The sequence below is a fragment of the Diabrotica virgifera genome, chromosome 2 (genome assembly GCF_917563875.1).
Source record: "Diabrotica virgifera virgifera chromosome 2, PGI_DIABVI_V3a".
Classification (NCBI taxonomy): Eukaryota; Metazoa; Arthropoda; class Insecta; order Coleoptera; family Chrysomelidae; genus Diabrotica; species Diabrotica virgifera.
Window position 1 is genome coordinate 156,639,127 of NC_065444.1, and position 22,565 is coordinate 156,661,691.

The following is a 22,565-nucleotide window of genomic DNA, read 5'->3' on the forward strand; positions in this document are numbered from 1 at the left end:
GGGACAAAAAAACAACCGGTAAAACCGGTTATTGCGAAGTAAAAAGCCGGTTTTAGGTTTAAACCGGTAGGTTTTTCCCATCCCTACTTCAGACCAACGAGGAATACACAATGAAATAGATGATGATGAATATCTCAAAAGAAGATTATCTGCAAAATATTTGTCTAGAGACAGCTGTAGTTGTAACAAAAAACACCGTCCGCGACCGGAAAAATGTTTTTGTTAAACACAACATAACTATCATTAAGAAAATTTACCATAAAGTACATAGCAGAATGTACATGGGAAGAACATATCTATACTTACAGGGCTAGATTACTGGCTCAGAGTGGCTCCGATTTATATGGGACTTATGTTATTCATTAATAAGCCTTGTTTCAATTAGAATGATGTAATTACATATTAAAACGTAGTTTTTAATTCCAAACCATTTTTCCTAATAACAATTTTTGATATTTTGAAATATAAAAGTACTTTACTCTTGAGCGAAATTTATATTTTTACATACCTAGTATAAAATTGATAAAAATTGATTTCTGACGGTTTTATCTTGGATTTTAGACCAAGGACAGCGTTTTAAGAAGTATAAAATTTTTTTCTTATAATTAATAATAAAAAAGTTTTCCATATGTTTCCAACTTTCACGGAGACACTGTATGCGCACGCGCTCTAAAATAATAGATGCAGGTTCAAAATAACTTTGAATTTTAAATAATAGTTTTACCTAGATTGAAAGCCTCATTTTCCTGAAAAAGAAATTTTCTCAAGTCATCTTTCCACGAGTTAGTCCCACCTTCTACCGTAAAATCTATAGATTTTGTAAATTTTACATTAATAGGATTTGGAGCTGATACCTGAAAAAAAATTATATAATTTTAAATTCAGAACGGTTCTTGTTATACATAATATATAGTTCTTCCACTCTAACTTTTCCAATGCGTCACGATTCAATTTCAAACAAGTTGAATCAAAAAATAAAGGGAAACGTACGTCGATGTGTGGTATTGATATGTACTGTCAGAGTGTCAGTGGTAATAATTCTTATTCTTCTTCTTTACTTGCCATCTACGCGACGGAGGTTGGCAATCATCATGGCTCTTCTGATCTTAGATGCTGCTGCTCTGAATAGTTCGATTGATGTGCATCCGTACCATTCCCTCAAGTTACGTAATCACCAGATTCTTCTTCTTCCTACACTTCTCTTGCCCTGGATTTTCCCCTAATTAGAAAATGGCTATTATTCCGTGAACGTATTTTATAAAGTTAATTTATTGAAGGGTTTAATCTTTTTTCACTATTGAGGGGATTGATGAACTTAACATTAAACTGCTTGAACATCATACAGACTATTACGAATATAAAGATAAATATACAACGGTAATAAATAAATTAAATAATTACACTTTTATAAAAAAAAGAACTTTTTTTTATAATATAACGTTTTTATTATTTATAGGAGAGAATATAAAATAACTTGACGATCTAAAATGCTTAAAATTCCAAAAATTACACTATAATATAAAAGTACTTTATCTACTCTATCTCATATTATTTATAAGTTTTTAGTTTGTGAAAACTGTCATTAGAGATTGTAGTGCGTGAAAGATTTGTGTGTGTGAAGTAACAATGTATTTTAAATAGTATTTACTTTTTCGCACTGTTTTTGGCACACTTTCATATAATCAAATATCCTTAAATTTCGCGTTGTCATGGTGATGCCATGTGAGCAATAAATTACAACAAAAGTTTTGACAGTTTTGTGGTATGAAAGAAGTTAGAATATTTAAATGTGAAAGTTCTCAAAATTGTAGAATAGAAATGAATTCCAGTGACGAAGAGTTACAGTTTTTTTATTTGTTTATCGTAGATAAAATATTGTATGAAACTGTGCGTGAAGTACTTTCTGCGAACTTACGCGATGTATTGCACTCGCGCCGCTGTCGCTCGTGCTCTAAACATCGCGTGTGTTGGGTTTTGGTATATGTAGGACACACCATGTCTCGGGAGAATAATTAACTTATAAAATATGAATTTTTAGTAGGTGTATTAAGGTGAAATAGTAGCGATCAACAGGTAGCGAAAACGCGTTCCAAGATTGCGGCTGTAATTTTGAATATTTTTTCGAGATATTTGGCACACGTATTCGTAATATAATAAAGAATGGCGATACAGAGCCCAATTTGAAAAATATATTAATATGTGGAAATTACTCTGTAATTAAATACAATATTAAAAAAACGAGCCTGTACCGCCATTGAGAAAAACAAAAAAATACACTTTCTTCAAATAAACTTTTTAATCCGATGCCTAGATTTTGTGTCATTTTGGAACTACTAATGAAATAAAAAATTTAAGTAGTTCCAAAATGATACAAAATCTAGGCATCGGATAAAAAAGTTTATTTGAAGAAAGTGTATTTTTTTTGTTTTTCTTAATGGCGGTAAAAGCTCGTTTTTTCAATATTGTATTTAATTACAGAGTAATTTCCACATATTAATATATTTTTCAAATTGGGCTCTGTACCGCCATTCTTTATTATATTACGAATACGTAAATCTTGGAACGCGTTTTTGCTACCTGTTGATCGCTACTGTTTCCTCTTAACTACCTACTGTTATAATTATAATTCCAAAAATTACACTAGTAGAAAAAAGTACTTTTTATAATACCACGGTTGTTTAAAATGGTATATATAATTTTTATATATAATAATTAACTTTTAAAATATGAATTTTAATTATATCAACTTTTATTTATTTATTAAAAAACATACGCAACAGCCACAGCCGGGTTCGATCTCGGAACTTCTCGATCTGCAGTCTAATGCGAGTGAGGCACCATGAATTTGTAGATATCGATTTATTAACGTACTTTAACCCTTTAGTACTAACACCCCGTCTCTCAGACGGAATCACTTGCCGAAAGTGAAATAATTCCCTTCCTAGAAAATTTTGAACGTCAGCCGTTTATGACTTTTCAAGTTGGGTTGTTCTTTAGTAGTATTGAATTCGGCAATTCGCGGCAGGTTGTTATTCGAAAGATATTTAGACTCAAAGTGTGATTTCCGTCTAATAGACGGGGTGTTAGTGTTTGTGCCCAGTTCGTCATTACACATAATGTGCCCCAGTTCGTCAAAAAACATCAAATAAGGAAATAAAGACCCTGAGGAAACTCTTTTGTAATGGTTTGATGAGGTAGAAGACGACATAAGCGAAGTGGAATCAATTTGTTATGAAAATGTTTCCACTGACCCCCATTGCTACACTGTAATAACTATAGTACCTGTCAGTTTTTTTTGTTTAAACATTTTTTAAAAACCTTTTTATTTTCATTTTTATTACTCTTTGTTTAACTCTATTATATATTTTTATTAAGATTTTTTAATTTGTTTAATTTTTATCACACTTTTTCCAGGAGTAAAAAGGTGTCTCACAATAAAACACTGAAAACTTTTGTTTTCTATACGTCCAAAAAATTTATTATTTACAACTATGTGACATGTGACTACAGCTGTTTCGGCAGAGTGGCTTTCTCAAGTGATATAATTTACAATGTGTTTGCCTTTTTAAGTCTCTAACTGAAAAGGTTGAGGAGTGGGGAGCTGTTTGTCTCGAGTTGGTCATTCAGAATTATATCTGTATTTTTCAGTTTATTAATTTCCATAGATTCTAAAAAAGATAGCTTAAGGCCTTTATTTTGGATGTGCAGAATTTGAAACTCTTCATTGAAAGAATGATTATGATCTAGAAGGTGAAGTGCGTATGTAGAAGTGTCTGTTTTTCTATTGTTGAAAGCCCTTTTGTGTTCTGCTATCCGTTTGTCAAAAGTTCTGCCAGTTTGACCGATGTACGTTTTCGGACAGTCACAAGTTAGTTTATACACACCACTCTGTAGTTGCTTTCTCTTTCGGCTCTTATTGTTCTTAATATATTTGCTTAAGTTGTTGTTAGTTCTGAAAGCTGGTATTATTCCTTTCTTTTTTATGTAGCTGGCTATTTTTGTTGTTTTCTTGCCAGTATATGTGAGAGAGCAGAAAGTACTGGGTTCTTTCTGTGGTGGTGGATACACTAATTTCAGGGCTTTCTTATGGAGTTTTTGATTTAAAATTTTGTTAACTGTTTGTTCGTTATAGCCGTGGTTTACTGCTATTTGTTTAATTATGTTTAGTTCTATCTCGAAGTTATTTTTTGTCATGGGAATTTCTGTCAGTCTATGTATCATGCTTCTACATACTACATACTACAAACTTCTACATACGCACTTCACCTTCTAGATCATAATCATTCTTTCAATGAAGAGTTTCAAATTCTACATATTTAAAATAAAGGCCTTAAGCTATCTTTTTTAGAATCTATGGAAATTAATAAACTGAAAAATACAGATATAATTCTGAATGACCAACTCGAGACAAACAGCTCCCCACTCCTCAACCTCTTCAGTTAGAGACTTAAAAAGGCCAACACATTGTAAATTATATCACTTATCGTTGTAAATAATAAATTTTGTGGAAGTATAGAAAACACAAGTTTTCAGTGTTTTATTGTGAGATAAAATGAACTTCCATCAAGTAACGGTCGAATCCATCAATTAGTAAAAAGGTACACAAACAATCCTTCCATTCCTGTTATAATGTTTTTTATTTTAATAAATACAGAAAAACTAGATTAGATACTGTTTTTTTTTAGATAATCAATACTTTCAGTAAGTCATCGAGATATTTTTTGCATTAAAATATTTAACAAAAACAAAAATTACCACTAAAATATTGATTTAAGATGTTAGTACTTAAGGGTTAAAACATCGTTGCATTAGTCACTAGATAGTCAATAGATAGCAATAAAAGTTAATAACAAAAATTGTAGCTAACTTTGATTACAGATTGATAATCTGTAATCGTAAATTTCCAGTTACTGAAAATTCAGTCATGGAATACTTAAAATTTGGAAAGATTTAGACACGTTATTAATAATTTACTCTGAAAAATGAAAATATCTCGAAAACCAATAAATTTAGACATTTATTTAGACATTTTGAAAATTAAAGTACGGCCAAGTATTTTCGATAGTGATATAAAATACAGGCTGTTCCATTTAAAATTACTGAGAAAATAATGTATTTGCGATTTGATTCACCCTGTATTCAATATAAAGAAAATTCGCAATATCAATCATTTATGAAAATTTTGACAATAAATATGAAAAAATATGGCATCAATAAACCATTGCCGTTGTGCTTATTTTTATTTATACAGGGAGTTGAACTTGTTACGATTTTCATATAAAATTGGTTATAACTGTGTAAATAACCTGTATAACTTTTTTTTTATATAACCGAACTTTTATATTTTTGGAACTGGGTGTTCCATTTAAAAAAACATTAGTTTGGTCTGCCATTATGTTATCGATCACCCTGTAACATTCCAACTAATTTTGTAATATGAAGATCAAAGTCGGCTACAATTTTTGTTTTTAAATTTTATTGCTATCTATTACTTTAACGGATCTACGGAGCTTTTCCACACTAATCAATCACCCTGTATAATAGCAGTTAAATATTGCATTGTTAGCTAATTCAGGGCTATTCTGAAAATTTCAGGTACCTAGGTAGTCTAGAACTATTTGTAAAATGGATTACAAAATTTGCGGAGACAGTGACACAGACCAAGCCAAGTATATAGAAACGTTTTAAAAATAAGTCACAACAACAAAGTTACTATTGTTAATAAGATTTCATATTACCTACGGTTGAGAAATACTACACCATCGAGTGAATTACATAAAAAACAATTCATACTTTTAATATATCAAACCTTTGGGGACACAGTGACACAAATGCAAATTTTTCATAAATTGAGTTTTCAACACTCACTAGATTACTAATACTCGTCTTTGTCTGGGGACCCAAAAGTCAGAATTGCAACTCTTCCTTTATTTAACTGAAATATTATATTTATTTTTTATAAGTATAAAATCAAAACGTGTTTGCTGTATTTATTGACTATGAAACGGCCTTTGATCGTGTACAGCATCACAAATTAATTGAAATATTAAAGTATAAAGGAGTTGATGATCAAGACTTACGAATCATAGACAAGTTATACTGGCGTCAAACAGCGATAGCTTGCATAAATGGAAAATCAACAGAAACATGTAAAATTCAAAGATGTGTCAGATAGGTTTGTATAATGTCCCCACTGTTATTAAATGTATATTCAGATAGAATATTTAAAGAAGCGCTGCATAATTTGGAAAGGGGCGTGAAAGTTAATGGAATCCTGATAAATACAAGCAGTTATTTTAAGTGACGACGTGAATGCATTGCAATGTCTTTTAAATGCCATTAACACAATGGGAAGAGAGTTTGGCCTAAACATAAACAGTTCAAAAACAAATTACATGCTGTTTAGCCGTTTAGCACTTCAAGACTCACGGTTATATGTTGATGGTAATATAATTCAAAGCGTACCCAGTTTTATATCTTGGTTGCCAGATTACTGAACAACTAGATCCAGATAAAGTGATAAAATGTACAATCGACATTTTTTAAAACTGAGGTCACTCCTCTGTAATGATAACTTGCAACTTTAACTTCGAAAGCGTATGATTAAATGTTACATTTTTTCAGTTCTCTTATACGGTGTCGAAGCATGGACATTAAAAATATCCATAATTCACCGTTTGGAAGCCTTTGAAATGTGGCTGCACATACGTACATTAAAAATACCATGGTCGGCTATGTTGACAAATGTGGCAGTCCTTAAGAGAGCAAGTGCTATTCGCGAGCTGCTTGATAATCTATCAAATGTAGAAAGATGGCCTATTTTGGACACGTAGTAAGAGGAGACCGATATAATATTCTTCAACTTACTATGATGAGTAAAATCGAATAGAGGAATTGGTAGAAAACAGGCCTCTTGGTTGAAGAATATTAGGGAGTGGACACTGTGGACAGGTATAAAGAAAGCAGAGCAACTATTTAGAATAGCTGGAGACAGGTACAGTTTCGCCATGTTAATCGTCAACGTCAAGGGGACATGATAGAACACGTTAAGAATGAGAATAAAACCAAATAAACTTTATTGAGAAATAAATAAAACATTATTAATTCATAAAACCAAATAGATCATAAATGCCAATAAATAAGAAAACTGTCACTGTCATTGAAAATTATAAACGTCAAAATTCATAAGCTATCAAAGTCATCCGATATTATTTATCCTTGTTTAACTTATTGCGATTTCTATAGAAAAGCGGTTTAATTTTGCGATACTAGTTTCTGAGAGTTAAAAAGAGACCTAGTAAAAAAAGCAGTTCGTGAATAATTTCGTGCATGGGAAAAGTTAGAGTGGAAATACTGCAAGGGATTAAATTAACCGGCAAACATTTTATCCAGGAAAATATTTAATTAAGGTAAACTAATGTGTAACAAAAGTTATAGTATTTTGTTCATTTGTTCGGTAAAAATTATTATCCTGTCGTATATTATTAATTAGATTTTAAAATCAATTAGACGCATCTAGTTTATTTTGTGTATTTTACATGCTTTTCTTATCTTTTAAAGATGCACATCCGTTCCGTATGTTGGCGATTAACACCGATTGTTTATTAGATACATACATGAATATGGCATATTTATTAAATTATTTTTTGATGAAAACTATTCGGAATAGCTTAGCTAACAGCATTAGGTGAGTAGGTGAGTTAAACGTATCCCGACCATATTCCAAACCCCCGATTTAGCGCGTTGAGCGAAATTGACGAATAGCGATATTCTCCAGCGGCTATGCGAGTTAACCAAAGCCATATTTACATATTTTATGATCTGGCGAGCCGAGCAAGATACTTTCTCTCTTTACGCATTTATTTTGAGTTGCAAAATAAATGCGATTCCTAATTCTCTCGATTGTCGCGTCGGTTATGGTCCAAGAGCTGTGAGACATTTTTGAGTAGGTATTTTAGGCAACCTGAAAATGTTTCAGGTGACTCTTACATGATAGCCTAATACAAAAATGCCGGTCTGGCTGGAGGGTAGCGGTTATTTTCCCCAAAAATCCCCCCAAAGTTAAACAAAAGGGTAAAAATTGTTATTACAAAAAATATCATTGACGTGACTTTAAAGTAAATTTAAATATTCAAATATAAAGAAAATAAACAGGCCTGGCGATTTGAGGGCGATTTTAACTCTGCAAGATACTTGCATGGGCGCCCCAGAATTATTTTCAGGAGATGCATCTGAACTTCAGAAGACTTTATCTGAGTCTGTACATACTATTAACGAGTATAAAATATCCAACTATACATGTATATCTATGTACATTCCTTCTGGACAGGGAGGTGCAGTTGTTATTTTGACAGGGTATTTTTTAATATTAAAAGTAAGTATTCTAAAAAACACAGGTTTTTTTGGTGAAATTTCCCAACTGCCAGGTGATCAAACAAATTACGCGTGCATATAAATGAAAAGCGCTATAAATAAGGAGCAGTGTGAGAAAGTCGTATACCGATAGCTCTTTGCGTCCTCTGTTGTAGCTGAGCGAGTCCGTTCGCTCGAGAAAAATCACGTGACCAGGCGATATCCATGTTGTTGTTTCTCGAAACTTTAAAGTAATTATTATATATTGTATGATAGAAAAAGACAAAATTATTATTATAAATATATAGATAGAAAATTATAAAACTATAAACTAAATTAATTCTGTGTTCGAATCTTGTACTTCTTCTTCAAATTCCTCATCTGAACTAAAATATTCATTCTCTTCTTCTTCGTCAGACTCCCCTCGAGACTCCGATTCCTCTTCTACATGATCTGTAAATAGTTGTAAGGTGTATTTAGAATTAATTAAAAATTAATTAGTGATTAATTAGTTGAGTTGCTACGTATTCTCCATCCTTTTATACGGAGTCGAAGCCTGGACAATCACGGGCGCATCTGAAGAATGACTTGCCGTTGTTGAGATGTGAAGCTATCGAATAATGTTAAATATATCATGGACACACGTAACAAACACGGAAACATTAGAAAGATGAAAAAGGCAAAAGAAATACTCAACACTATGAAGGAAAGAAACATGAGCTACTTTGGTCATATACTAAGAAATAAAAAACGTGATATGATTGGTTATATAAGGAAAAGTATTAAGCATTGGTTATATAAGTAAGAATACGTAGCAACTCAATCAATTAATCACTAATTAATATTTCATCAATTCTAAATACATATAACAATTATTTATAGATCAGGTAGAAGAATCTGAGTCTCGAGGGGAGTCTGACGAAAAAGAAGAAAATGTATACTTATTTTAGCTCATTTTTGTTTCCTTCGTAGTGTTGAGTATTTCTTTTGCCTTTTTTATCTTTCTTAATGTTTCCCTGTTTGTTAAGGGTTGTGTCCATGATATTTTTTACATTATTCGATAACACCACATCTCAACAATGGCAAGTCTTTCTTCAGATGCGCCCGTGGTTATTCAGGCTTTGACTCCGTATAAATGGACAGAGAATACGTAGCAAGTCAATTAATTAATCACTGATTAATTTTTAATTAATTCTAAATACATATTACAGCTATTTACAAATTATGTTGAAGAGGAATCTGAGTCTCGAGGGAAGTCTGACGAAGAAGAAGAGAATGAACATTTAAGCTCAGATGAGGAGTTTGAAGAAGAAGTACAAGATTCGGACACAGAATTAATTTAGTTTATACTTTTCTACCTATATATTTATAATAATAAATTTGTTTTTTTCTATCATATTTGCAAAATCTATTGTATAGTACGTATTATTTTCCTTTAATTAAGAAAAATTACTTAAAAAACCATAATATATATAATAATTACTCTAACGTTTCGAGGCACAACAACATGGATATCACCAGGTCACGTGATTTTCTCGAGCGAACGGACTCGCTCAGCTACAGCAGAGGGCGCAAACAGTTATCGGTATAGGCTCTTTCTCACACTGCTGCTTACCTATAGCGGTTTCATTTATATGCACGCGTAATTTGTTTGATCACATGGCAATTGGATAACTTCACCAAAAAAACCTGTCTTTTTTGGAATATTTATTTTTAAAATTAAAATATACCCTGTCAAAATAACAATTGCACCTCCCTGTCCGGAAGGAATGTACATAGTATGCATTGTATATTTTATACTCGCTAATAGTATGTACAGATTCAGATAAAATCTTCTGAAGTTCAGATGCATCCTTTGAAAATAATCCTGGGGCGCCCATGCAAATATCTTGCAGAGTTAAAATCGCCCTCAAATCGCCTGGTCTGTTTATTTTCTTTATATTTGAATATTTAAATTTACTTTCGGACTGTCATACTAACGTCAGAACGTGTATGTATCGATCTGTAAATTGGTGCCAAAATTTGTAATTATTACTGTAAATACTAGTTACTTAGTTTTCGCTCAAATAGTGACTAATAACAATTGTGTTACCTGTGAATCATCAAGAACAAGCTGTAACTACAGTTAGTAAGATGTTTTACTTAATAATCTTCCAACTTAAACATATTCAGTGTCAAACTATCAATAGTTTTTCACTGTTGCTATCAAGTCCCAACGGACGCTAACGGTTAGGCAACCAGTATTGCAGTGGTGTATCCAAGGTTATCACTTATTTCCAGACATCCAAAGCGTAATATAAACAAATTCAAGTTACTTTTGACTACAAGTGTAACAATTAAAATCAATGTTCCCCCACTGTTAGCATCATCATGCCTGGACCCCATTCTTCCAGTAATCTTACTAGTTTATATGCAACTGCTACTATGACTAAACAACGTCCGAAGTATACCAAGAAGACCGAAGCAATTTTATAATTAGTTGTACGTCTCTATAGTATCCTATGATTGTATATCCAAATTTTTTTTTCTTCATAATTTTTACCTAATGTTATGTAAGATTTAGAAATTAACTGTTATAATAATTAGTTTTAAGTCCTTATTGTAATTAATTATTGTATAACCAATATTGTTTGTGTCAATGGCCATTGCTGCCGAGACACATAAATTTAAATAAAAAAAATTACTTTCAAGTCATATCAATGATATTTTGTAATAACAATTTTTACCCTTTTTTAACTTTGGGGGGATTTTTGGGGAAAATCCGACATTTTTGTATTAGGCTATCATAGAAGAGTCACCTGAAAAATTTTCAGGTTGCCTAAAGTACCTACTCAAAAATGTCTCACAGCTCTTATACTATATTATTCATATATCAAATATCGTCACACCAACCCGAGATTTGTGAAAGTCCCATGTTAGTGTTCATGTAGCAATGGCCATAGTTGTCGTGGTTTATCTATCTATCGAATCAGCCGTAAACAGCCATCCTTGGATATAGGCCTCCTCTTCCTTCTTCCATGCCTCTCTATCTTGGGAAATTTGCATCCAATTTAACCCAGTGTGTTTCTTGTGTTTCTTCAGGTCATCCGACCATCGCATCTGTGGCCTTCCCCTATTTCGTTTGTGGTTCCACGGTCTCCAATGTATAATCATCCATAGTCCATCTTTCATCCTTCTGCTGTAGGGTGTGTCCGGCGAACTTTCATTTAAGCTTTGGTCGAGGTATTTTAGGTAAATAATAAAAACAGTAACAAATAATAACTTAATACAAAATGTGGTACAAAAGTGGACAAAATTATTCAAAAATACATTACTTTTCATGACCAGGAAAGAACATATACTTGAATATAAGGACTGCATGGTTGTAGGTAGTGAGACATTAAACCAACAATATAAGTTATTGGTACTAAAAATCGAAGTCAAAAACAAAGTGAAAAGCTAAACAAAAATATCGGATATAATCACAAAAATTCAAGTTGTGAATACTAAATTATGAGAAATCAAGGCAAAATCTAGGCATTATCTAGGGCAAAAGTAGTAGAAAAAATGTTTTGGGACACGAAACGAGATCCTTATATAATTTTAAGATATCTGACCGGACCCATCATGGATACTGCTATTCAAATACTTAGAAAAACTTCAAGAAGGACGTTTCTGAATACAGAGACTTAGTGGTGGCCAAACGAAGTTCAAGAAAAAATGTTGAAAATTATATAAGTAGCGGTCAGTAAATAGATTAGACATAGGTCTCCAAAACGACACAATCGCCAAGAAAGAAGAAGCGAAAGTATCAGTAGAAGAAGCTAAAGCAGAAGCGTAAATAAATCTGTATGGTCAACTTGATACCCTGGAAAGAGAAACGAGAGATATAAAAAATTGTCAAAAATAGAGCAGAGGAAGCAAAAGATTTTAATCAAATTAAATGTTTTGGAGTTGACAATAATAAAATACTATTTCACGAAAATGATGTAAAAAAGGGATGAAAAATGTACTTTGACAATTTATCAAATTTTGACAACAAACTTAAAAAAAAAAGAAAATAAATCAGTTCTACCAGAAGATATTATAATTATAGTGATTACAATAGAATTATAGTGTAGGTGAGGAAAGTACGCTAAATTTGCAGTTACTCCAGTATCATGGGGACCTATTGGGTTGTGAAGATTAGGTCCTAAAACCAAAAAAAATCCATTTCAGTGGAGACTTTCTATTTTTTAATTTAATTTTCCATTTCCAACAATCGTTTTTTCCGATGATAGCGCCATCTATCCATAATTCGAAAAAATGCCTCGAATAAAAGTTATTTATTTTTACGAAAGAAATCCAAATCTTCAATAAAAAATGGGAAAATCAAAGTGAAACTAAAAAATGATAGTCACCTTTGTTATTTAAACCTCGTTTAGGCCTGGGGCCTCTTCAAGGGACGAATTTTTACCCCCTTTTTTTTTTTTGTTGCGGGGGTTTTTTGAGAAAAATTGCGTTGTGGGTGCGATTGTGTGGTTGACGGTTGGGTTTGTCCAGACGAATGGTGTGGGTTTTGCTCAGAGGGGTATGACATGCTATTTATTTTGTGTTTGGGTTTTTGTGCTGTCACTGCTCACGACACAAGCTCTAAAGTCTTCAGTGGTTTTTAGGAACGGCTCTTTGGATCAGCGTTAGGAGTGTAGACTATTATTGTCTACGATAATGGTAGGGAATGTTTTCTAGGACGTCCCAATACTCATCAGGAAGTTCGTTGCCAGCTAAATTGAGAAGTTTAGCCGGCAGGAATGGAACTTTATTTTTTGGAACTCTGGTGAGTATTTGTCCTCTGCGGTCTGCTGGTGTTTTAAGCACCTCCTTTGCCCTGGTGTTTGTACTATTGATAGTTCTAATTACGTAATTCCTGCTAAGGTGGTGGATTCTATCCTGGATAGAGGGGATATTCGCAAGTCTGTGAATATCTGCCGATGGGTAGTCGAATTCCACGCCCATAATCCTTCTAAGGATTTTCCTCTCCGTAGCCAAGACCGAGTGCATAAGTCTCGGACTTAGTGTAGAGTAGAGGATAGCCCTGTATTCGATTATTGGTCTTACGAATGTTTTATAGGTGTGTAAGAGAGTAACCCTGCTTGTTTTCCCTCGTCCCATTAGACATTTCAGGAGATTGGCTCTGTTTCTTACTCTGTTTAGAGTGAGTTTGACGTCTCTGTCCCAGTTGAGTGTCTTGTAAAATTCAACACCCAAATAGGTTACAGACGGTGAGAAAACGAGCCTCTCTCCGTTGAGTCTAATGTGATTTGCTTGCTCGAGGGGAACAGCATTGTTGTTTGGATGTCTAAATAGTATGAGTTGAGTTTTAGTAGGGTTTAGGGTTACTCTCCATTTATTACACCACTCAACAGTTCTGTCGAGCTGTGCTTGAGCTTTGTCGAATACAGAGATCTCCCCCCTCTTACGCAGAGGCGGGCCAGTGGAGATTAGGGCTGTGTCATCGGCATATAGTAGGATGCTTTCCGTGCGGTTGATTGGGCTAGGAAGGTCGCTGTTATAGACTGTGTAAAGAATTGGCGCAATTATGGAACCTTGAGGTACTCCTGCTTGGGGAGTGAAAGGTTCTGAAAGACAATTTGCAACTTTTACGCGAATAGTTCGAGCAGAAAGGTATGAATTAATGATTCTCAGGAATGGAATGGGCACGGCGGCACGATGTAGTTTTTCGATCAGTCCAGCATGCCAGACTTGATCGAATGCCTTCTGTACATCTAGGAAGATGCCGACTGCCAGCCTGCCGCGCTCATTCATCGCCTGAGAAACGAAAGTTGCTGCTTCTACCAATGCATTGCGTGTGGAATGACTAGCTCTGAATCCAAATTGGAAACTGGGGATGATGTTATGTGTTTCTAGGTGTTCTACGAGTCTTTCCTTAAGGAGCCTCTCGTAGATCTTGCCTAGAGTGTTGAGTAGTGAAATTGGTCTGTAGGATTCAGGGCTAGTAGAGGGTTTCCCTTTTTTAGGGATCATGATTGTACTAGAAACTTTCCAGGGGGCTGGAAAATGTCCCAGTAAGAGACATGCATTGATAATTCTTGTAAGCAGCGGGAATATTTCTTCTGGAAGTTGTTTGAGGCATCTCCTATGTATGCCATCAGGGCCAGGTGCTGTGTTTTTGCCGTAGCTACACAGCTTCCTGACGGTTTCAGTGTCTATTTGGGCCACTATCGGGGGATAGTTGGGCCCTCCTAAGGGGTCTGGAGTGTCCAGAATACGTTGTACATTTTGCTCGATATCTACTCGGAATTGTTGCTCGAAATTTTGATTCTCGGGTGTAATGAATGCGTCCTGTAGACACTGTTTGAAAATTTCGGCTTTGTTTTGAGGATTGGTAATGATTTGATTGTTTACTTTGAGATGAGAATCTGTTTTGATTTTTTGTCTCGTTAGGATTTTGAGTTTGTTCCAGAATGGACCGGCATCTCGGTAGTCCAGGCTGGCTGTCGCCTCCCTCCAAAGTCTGTCTTTGTGGGTGTTGACTTCCAGCCTGATTACAGCCGAGAGACGGTTATATTCTGTTTTGATATTTGGGTCACGAAATCTTTTATACTCTCTGAGAAGACGTCGCTTTGCCTTGATTTTTGCGATGGTATGTTGTGGAAGAGTTGGAGTATATATATTGTGTTTCGTTTCTGGGATAGCTAATTGTGAAGCTTCTTGTAGAAGGCTTTCAATTTCAGTGATTTTTAAGTCAACATCTTGTGCTGACGTGATGTTACCTAACTGAGGAATGTTATTTGATACGATTTCTCTGAAAAGTTCCCAATTGGCCTTTCTGTAATCTCGTTTGTAGATGTATGTGAGTTTGGGTGGAGGTGTCCATAGTCCTGTTTTGACTAGTAATGGGACGTGATCTGACGTAATTGAGTCCCCTATGAAACATTCATCATCGAACCTGTCCACGATGTTTTCCGTGCACAGTATGTGATCGTTGATGGACATTCCAAGGTGGCTCAGGAACGTTATTTCAGTGTTTGTGATTCTGAAAATCGGCAGTTCTAGAATTAGATTGGAGAGTTGTCTGCCCGTAGGATTTGTATGAATGTCACCGAATTGAGTATTTCTTGCATTGAGGTCGCCCATTAAAATAGCTTTGTCCAGTGAAGAAAAGTACTCGACAAGCTCATGTGATAGGGGCTGGTTTGGAAGTTTGTAGTACGAGATTACAGTTATTTTTTCGTTATTTTGGAGCATGTCTACTGCAATGAAGTCGATATCAGGGATAAGGATATTAGGAGGGATAGTGTGAGGTGCTGTAGGGATGTTTTTGTGGATAAGGAGGCCAATACCATTGCTGGTTTGGCTTTTGGGATTATGATACGAGGTGTATCCTGTGAAATTAGGTGTGGTTTTGGATTTGGTGTCAATAAGTGAAAGGATTTGGATATCGTAAGTCGTCAGCAGGTGTTTGACAAGGTGTCTCTTCCTGCTGAGACTATTGCAGTTTACTGTTCCTATTACACAGTCCATAGGCATGGTTATCCCTTTTAGAAGTGTGGGACAAAGGTCAGGTGAACCTTGTTGTCTCTATCGGTGAAGGCGATAGAGTGACCGTACGCTAATTGCGTAAGTTCAGAGGCGGTCTTGCAGATAAGATTTCTGCGGTCTGGTAGAACGTTAGCCATCAGCATTGTCTGGATGGTGATAAGGGTTTTGGCTTCCTCGGTAAGCTCCTTAGGGGGGATTTTCTTTCCAGGATAGACAGGTTTCGTGTCTTGGTGGCTGGTGGGAGGTGCCTGCCTTTGTGGGCATTTAGGAGACCAGGCCGTGTGTTGACCTTCGCAGTTAGGACACTTTGGGGTGTCCCTGGTGGGGCAGTTGGGGAATCTGTGGTCTTTGCTACCACAGCTGGGACATGTGGATTGTCTGTCACGACATTCTGCTATGTCGTGTCCAGACAAGCAGCATCGGCTGCAGTACTTAGTAGTAGGACGAGACAGGCTGTAGGCATGAGGGGCTTCACACCTCTTGATCTGGTGATCGATCTTGATGCCGTGCACCAGAGCAAAGTTGTATTGCCCCTCGGTCGTGAAGTTTATGCGCATGAGTTTTGTGATGCGTTGATCTTTCTTGGCGATGATGCGGATAGCAGAGGAAATCTGAATGCCCTGTTCCTCTAAGGCCACTTTCATCTCTTCCTCGGTCATCTCAACGTCTATGTTGGTAGCGACCAGTTGGAATTGAGGTGGCTTAGAGGTAGAGCTAGGGTTAGGATTGTTGGTTCTGGACGGATTGTTGTTTTGGAATTTGGAGACGATTTTTACTGAGATATCTCCTGTCTTGTCTTGTATTTTTCGGCTCATATCTTCGATTGAGAGTTGGTTGTCGGTTTCAAGATATGCCATTTGAGAGTTGGGGATGAATGTCAAGAGGATAATGTGTCCTCGAAGAATTTCGTTGGAGTTGAGGATTGCGCTTAACTTCCTCTGGGAGTTAATAGAATTAGGGATATTTATAATTTTGTAATGGTAGGATTTAGCCTGTTTGGTGGACGATTCTGATGCTGTGGTAGCAGGTTTAGGGGGTTTGGTAGAAGAAGAAGAAGCAGTGACTTTTTCGCTTGTGTCGTCAGCAGCTTTTTTGGAAGAAGAAGATGAGTTAGATGGTAGTGGAGGAAAATTTTTGTTGTATTTTTTGGTAGACCGCGTGTTGTATTTTGGTAGTTGGAATTCAGATTCTTTAGTTAGAGATGGATTTTCTTGATTTGAAATATCAACTTGGTCATTTGAGTTGGAAATGACCGTTGACGGAGTGATTTTAGAAGTTGTAGGGGCTCTGGCCATGAAGGATTTGACCAGAGCCTCGTTTTTGTTTTTATATAAGATATCCATGGTCTGATTCCATGTTTCAGGGTACCTTTGGGCACCGAATTTGATCATGTGTGCCATGACATGGCTGAAGTGATCGCTGTCGATAAAAGCATCGTCTGATACTGCGAGATTTGACATGTCATACCACTTGAGGTTAGGGATGACCGGGGGGAGATCGTCATAGAGGGATATAGTCTCCCCTCTATCCTCTCCAGAGTTGGTATTGGCATCAGAAACAGTTGTTTCTGACGCCATGATGGCGCTTTGGGGGCGGATTAGGCAGTGTACTGGACACTGATGAACAGTCTTTTTTCTGCCGACAATCCTCGAGTGCAATAGTTCTCTAACACTAGTTTCGAGAGCTTTCTAAGATTGTCGACTGCTGCCCTGCTACGGCAGTAAACCTGTGACCCTAACTAGGGGCGTTCCCGAGGAACCACCCCTGTAACCTCACCTGATTTCGCTGGGTTTGCGTTAGTTTGTTGTTGTGCCTTTTTTTTTTTTTTTTTTTTTTTTTATTTGGTTTGTTAGTGGCTTTTCTGCTGCTTTTGTGGGTACTCACCACGTTTGAGAGTTAAAGTTTGATTTTCAGGGACCTTAACTCAACGTGGTCTGGTGTACCCGACGTGCTGACTGTAGTGTAGACCGTGACGTCACAGACGTCCGCTATGCACCGAGTCTTTTGCTAAAAAAGAAAAAAAAAAAATAAAAAAAAAAAAAAAAAAAATGGGAGCTCCTATTTAGGATTTTAAAGTAACCCCCCACCCCACCTCCGAGGGGGCGTGTTTGGTGTCATTCGATAGATTTTTCAAAAACATTGAATACGCGTACTTTGCAGTTTTTTGATGTGATGTTTATTTCGCGAAATATAGCGTTATACCTATTTAAATTTGAAATTTACCCCCACCCCTCTCTGTAGAGGGCTCGTGATTTTCTATCATTAGATAGATTTTTAAAAAATATTAAAAACGTATTTTGTAGTTTTTCGATCTATCATTCATTTTTTCTTGTGCATCTTTGGGACTCACCCATTTCCTTCCGCCCCGCTCAATCCGTCAGATTTTTTAAATATACACTGTTCTGCATGTATTTAACTAACCTTATCTTAATCTGACGATTTTGAGTTTTTCTAAGGAAAGATTTTTTTTCGGACCCCCCTTAATAAGATAAAATATATGGTAGGGATACATTTACAGAGTACAAGGTTTCTCCCCATGTCATAATCTAACGCGCTCAAATAAATGCAAAAATTCCCGCTTGCGCTCCTCTACCATTATGGAAATGGGACAAATTCCAGATGAATGCATGGAGAAGCAGTATATTATTACCTATTTACAAAAACAAGGTATAAAAAATTTACAAACTACAAGGCTATAAAACTACTTAGTCATTCCATGAAAATATGAAAGAGAGCAATTAATAAATAAAGAAACACAATGCAATTCAAAAACAGATGCAATTTTTAGTATAGTGCAGTTTATAGAAAAATATACAAACAAAGCAAAAACGCACATGCGACATTCATTGATCTTGAGAAAGCATGTGATAAAGTTCCTCGAGTAAAGTCTTCTTTGTAACGACTAAACACGACTAAAGTCCTCCTCACGACTAAAGTCTGTGAACTAAAGTCTCCTTTGTAAAGATTGTGAGAGAAATGTGTGAGTAAGTAACAATTAGTGTTAGGATATGTGTGAAAAAGACTGATAAATTTCATATGACAGTAAGATTATACTAATGCTCGGTACTTAGTCCATATTAATTCTTATTGGCGTTAAATCAGATAATAGAGAAGCTATAATAGGGTCTAACATTCTCTTCTCCTTAGTGCATGTTGATGGCGTAATATTAGTAGGTACATAATAGTGAAAACGATTTAAAACCAAAACTGGAATAGTGGAGACAAGCTCTTAAGGGGCATCAGTAGCGCCCGGAAAACGCGGTCCAAGATTGCGGCTATAATTTTGAATATTTTGTCGAGGTATTTGGCACACATTTCGTAATACAGTGGAACCCCGATAAGTCGGCCCCCGATAACCCGGAAGTCCGGCTAACCCGGACCGATTTTCATCCGATAAACATTTTGATTTTCAATATTTTGTATTTTGAAAACGATCCGATTTGTGCGTCGAAACGTTAATAAAATTATTTTTTTTAGTTAAATTGTGGCTTATTTCCCATCAAAATAGTTAATTATCAGACAAACATTCCAACAATAAAAATGTATGTAATATGATATTTGAGAGATAATGTGTATTTGTGTAATTTTAACTATACGATAGTAAAAATGAGTCATAGCACACGCCGCAGAAACAACAGGCACCTGTCTGTAGTACCTATTCCTTTTTATTTCAAACTGTCTTAGCATTGTTTAGGAAAGACTATTTAAAAAATACTTTTATAAACAATGGTCTTTAGTTTTCACTGTTCTTAAATAACATAACATCCTTGTGACTGTATTATGTGTCTTGTATTGTTCGCTTCCCTTTGCTTACGTTTGTATTGGTGTTTTTAGTAATTTAGATGTGTAGGTACTGTGCATATTTATAAATATATTTCATGTTATTTCAATTCTAACGGAGTTTATCTGTAAGTATACCGTATTTTATTAATTTTTACCATATTCTCCGGCTAACCCGGATTTTCGATAACCCGGATCGGCCGCGGTCCCGATTAATCCGAGTTATCGAGGTTCCACTGTATAATAAAGGATGAAGGTACAAAGCTGAATTTGAGAAATATGTTAGTATTTGGAAGTTACTCTATAACTAAATAAAATATTGCAAAAAGGAGCTTGTACCGCCATTAAGAAAAACAAAAAATACACTTTTTTGATATAAATTTTTTATCCCATGCCTAGATTTTGTGTCACATTGGATCTACTAAAAATCAATTTTCTGTAACAAGATATCGAACGTGACTCGGCAACATTTAGCGCGCCTATGACTATAAAAATTATTATTTTTTATAGTATAATGTCACTGTCAGTGTCGAATTACTGACGCACTGTTGCCTCACTGTTGAAAGTTCGCAGAACTCACGTAAAACAAAAAAAAAATTGATGACGCGGTACTGTTTACTCTTAAGGAAAAAGGTTTAAAACTTAGTAAGTCAAAGAAGTAGAGTATTTGGAATATATACTTAACCGGAGCTACTACAAAATATTACTTTGGTTTAAAACAAAAGTGATAGTTTTGAGTACCTAGGATCGGTTTTACAGAGTAATGCGGAAATACATGTAGATACATGCAATACAATTGGGGTGGAATAGATAAAGTGGTTGGAAGCGAACGATATGTTTTGTGGAAGGACAATTTCGTTGAGGCTAAAGAGAAAGTTCTATAAAATAACCATACACTCAGCTATGATGGCATAGTATTAGTAGGTAATATTGAAAGCATTTAAAACCAAAACTGGACTAGTGGAGACAAGCTCTTGAGGAAAAAGGTTTAAAACTTTGTTAGAGTCGAACAAAGTAGAGTATTTGGGATATTTATTTAAAGACTGAGTTACTACAAATAATACTTTAGTTTAAAACAAAGATACGTTAAATATTCGAGAGTTTTGAGAAATTGCAAAAAAAATTCATTTGGCAATAACTTTTGTAAAAATTAGTCTACAGCCTTGAAATTTTGTTAAATGAAGGCTATTCGGTCCTTAATGAATGACAAAAATTTCAAAGCGATTTTTTCAATTGTTTAAATTTTATTAAAATTGTTTATCCCAGAGAACTTTTTTCGGCAATAACATAATCAGAAAAAATAATTTTAGAACCATTTTACAGATGTCAAATGAAATAGCATGAACTAAACTTTCAAACTGGTTTCAAAAAAGTGATTAAAAAATGCATTTATTGTAATAAATTATGATGCAATAGTATCGTCAATTTTTCCTTATAAACTTTTTGAATAACTTTTTTCAAAAACATCTATTTTTTGCCGTGTTTTAGGTGCACAACTACCAAGTAATGTTATATAATATGCAATAATTATTAATAAAATATTGTAATAAATGTTTATAATTTATTACATAAAAAAATTGGAAGTTTAGAAGAAAAAATTAACGATACTTTGGCATAATTATTTATTATTAATAAATGCATTTTTATTAGTTTGTTTAAACCAGTTTAAAAGTTTAGCTCACGCTCTTTCATTTGACATCTGTAGAATGGTTCTAACATTGTTTTTTTCTTAGTTATGTTATTGCAACAAAAGCTCACTGGGATAATCAATTTGAATAAAATTTAAATAATTGAATGAATCGCTTTGAAATTTTTGTCACATATTAAGCACCAAAGAACCCTCATTTGACAAAAATTTTAAAGCTGTACCTTAATTTTTACAATGGTTATTGCAAAATTAATTTTTTTTGCAATTTTGATATTTTTTTCGAAATTATATAAAAATAAATGACGTACAATAAATTTGTCATACGCCATTTTAAAACTTTATCCATGCTCTTGAAGATGTTTGTACTAAAAAACCATAAGATTCACTGTTTTCCATTGATTTGAAAAAAAAAAACAAAAAAGGCCTTAGTTTGACACTAAATTGTTTATAAATAAAAATGGCCGTCATATCCTGCGCAGGAAATAGTTACAATTTTTTCTTATAGGTATTACCTGTCAAAAAAAGCTACAGTACCCTGGCTGCTGAGGTGTCATGGAAAAAGCCTTATTACCCTGGTCTATCAATGTTATATACGAAACTAGGATATAAAAATGGTGTTTCGAGAGTATATTTGGTAGTATATTTTAGATTATATTGTTAATCTTAGTATCTAAGCATTGTTTGTGCTTGAAACCAATTACATATATGTATAATGTATACACTTAAAAATATACAATTTTTTTTAAATTATTTTTCACTATCATAATATTAATTTTATAATATGAAGTAATTTTTGTTTGTTGATACTACTTACTACTTCAGCCGGAGACTGAGAGACACCGAACTTGGCACAAATCAAGAGAAGAACCACAAACGAAATCATTGAGATTTATTAGAACAAAATCAAGTGGTTTGAATATTTATAAGTTTCAATAGGTAAACAAGAAAACAATAGTAGGTACCTACTACCTACAATATTTACATATTATCCTGTAATAACCACTAACCAATTTGTGGGTTTTTATCTTGAAAAATATGTTTATTATTTACAAAATATTATTTTATTATTCTTATTTTTATCTTTAGCGGTATTATTGATGAATAAACATTAAAAAGATCTATAATATATTAATATATTTCTTTATACAGTCAGTTAAAAAATAATTTACATTAATGGTTTTATTTTTGTATGTCATTTAAAATTAGGATACTAATGGGGGTCAACAATTTATAATCTTATAGGTATTATTCCTTATTTAAGCCC

At 34.4% G+C, this 22,565-nt stretch overlaps 1 protein-coding gene across 1 annotated transcript in view; it reads right to left on the reverse strand.

Moving 5' to 3' along the window:
- Positions 1-22,292, reverse strand: part of LOC126879681 (ficolin-2-like) — a 51,461-nt gene extending 29,169 nt beyond the window's left edge. Inside the window, exons 1-2 of the mRNA XM_050642865.1 lie at positions 22,116-22,292; positions 725-854 (exon numbers count right to left, since the gene is read on the reverse strand). Of these exons, the coding sequence (XP_050498822.1) occupies positions 725-854; positions 22,116-22,184 (199 nt within the window). The 5' untranslated portion in view covers positions 22,185-22,292. The remainder of the gene's footprint in view (positions 1-724; positions 855-22,115) is intronic.
- Between the last annotated feature and the right edge of the window lie 273 nt (positions 22,293-22,565).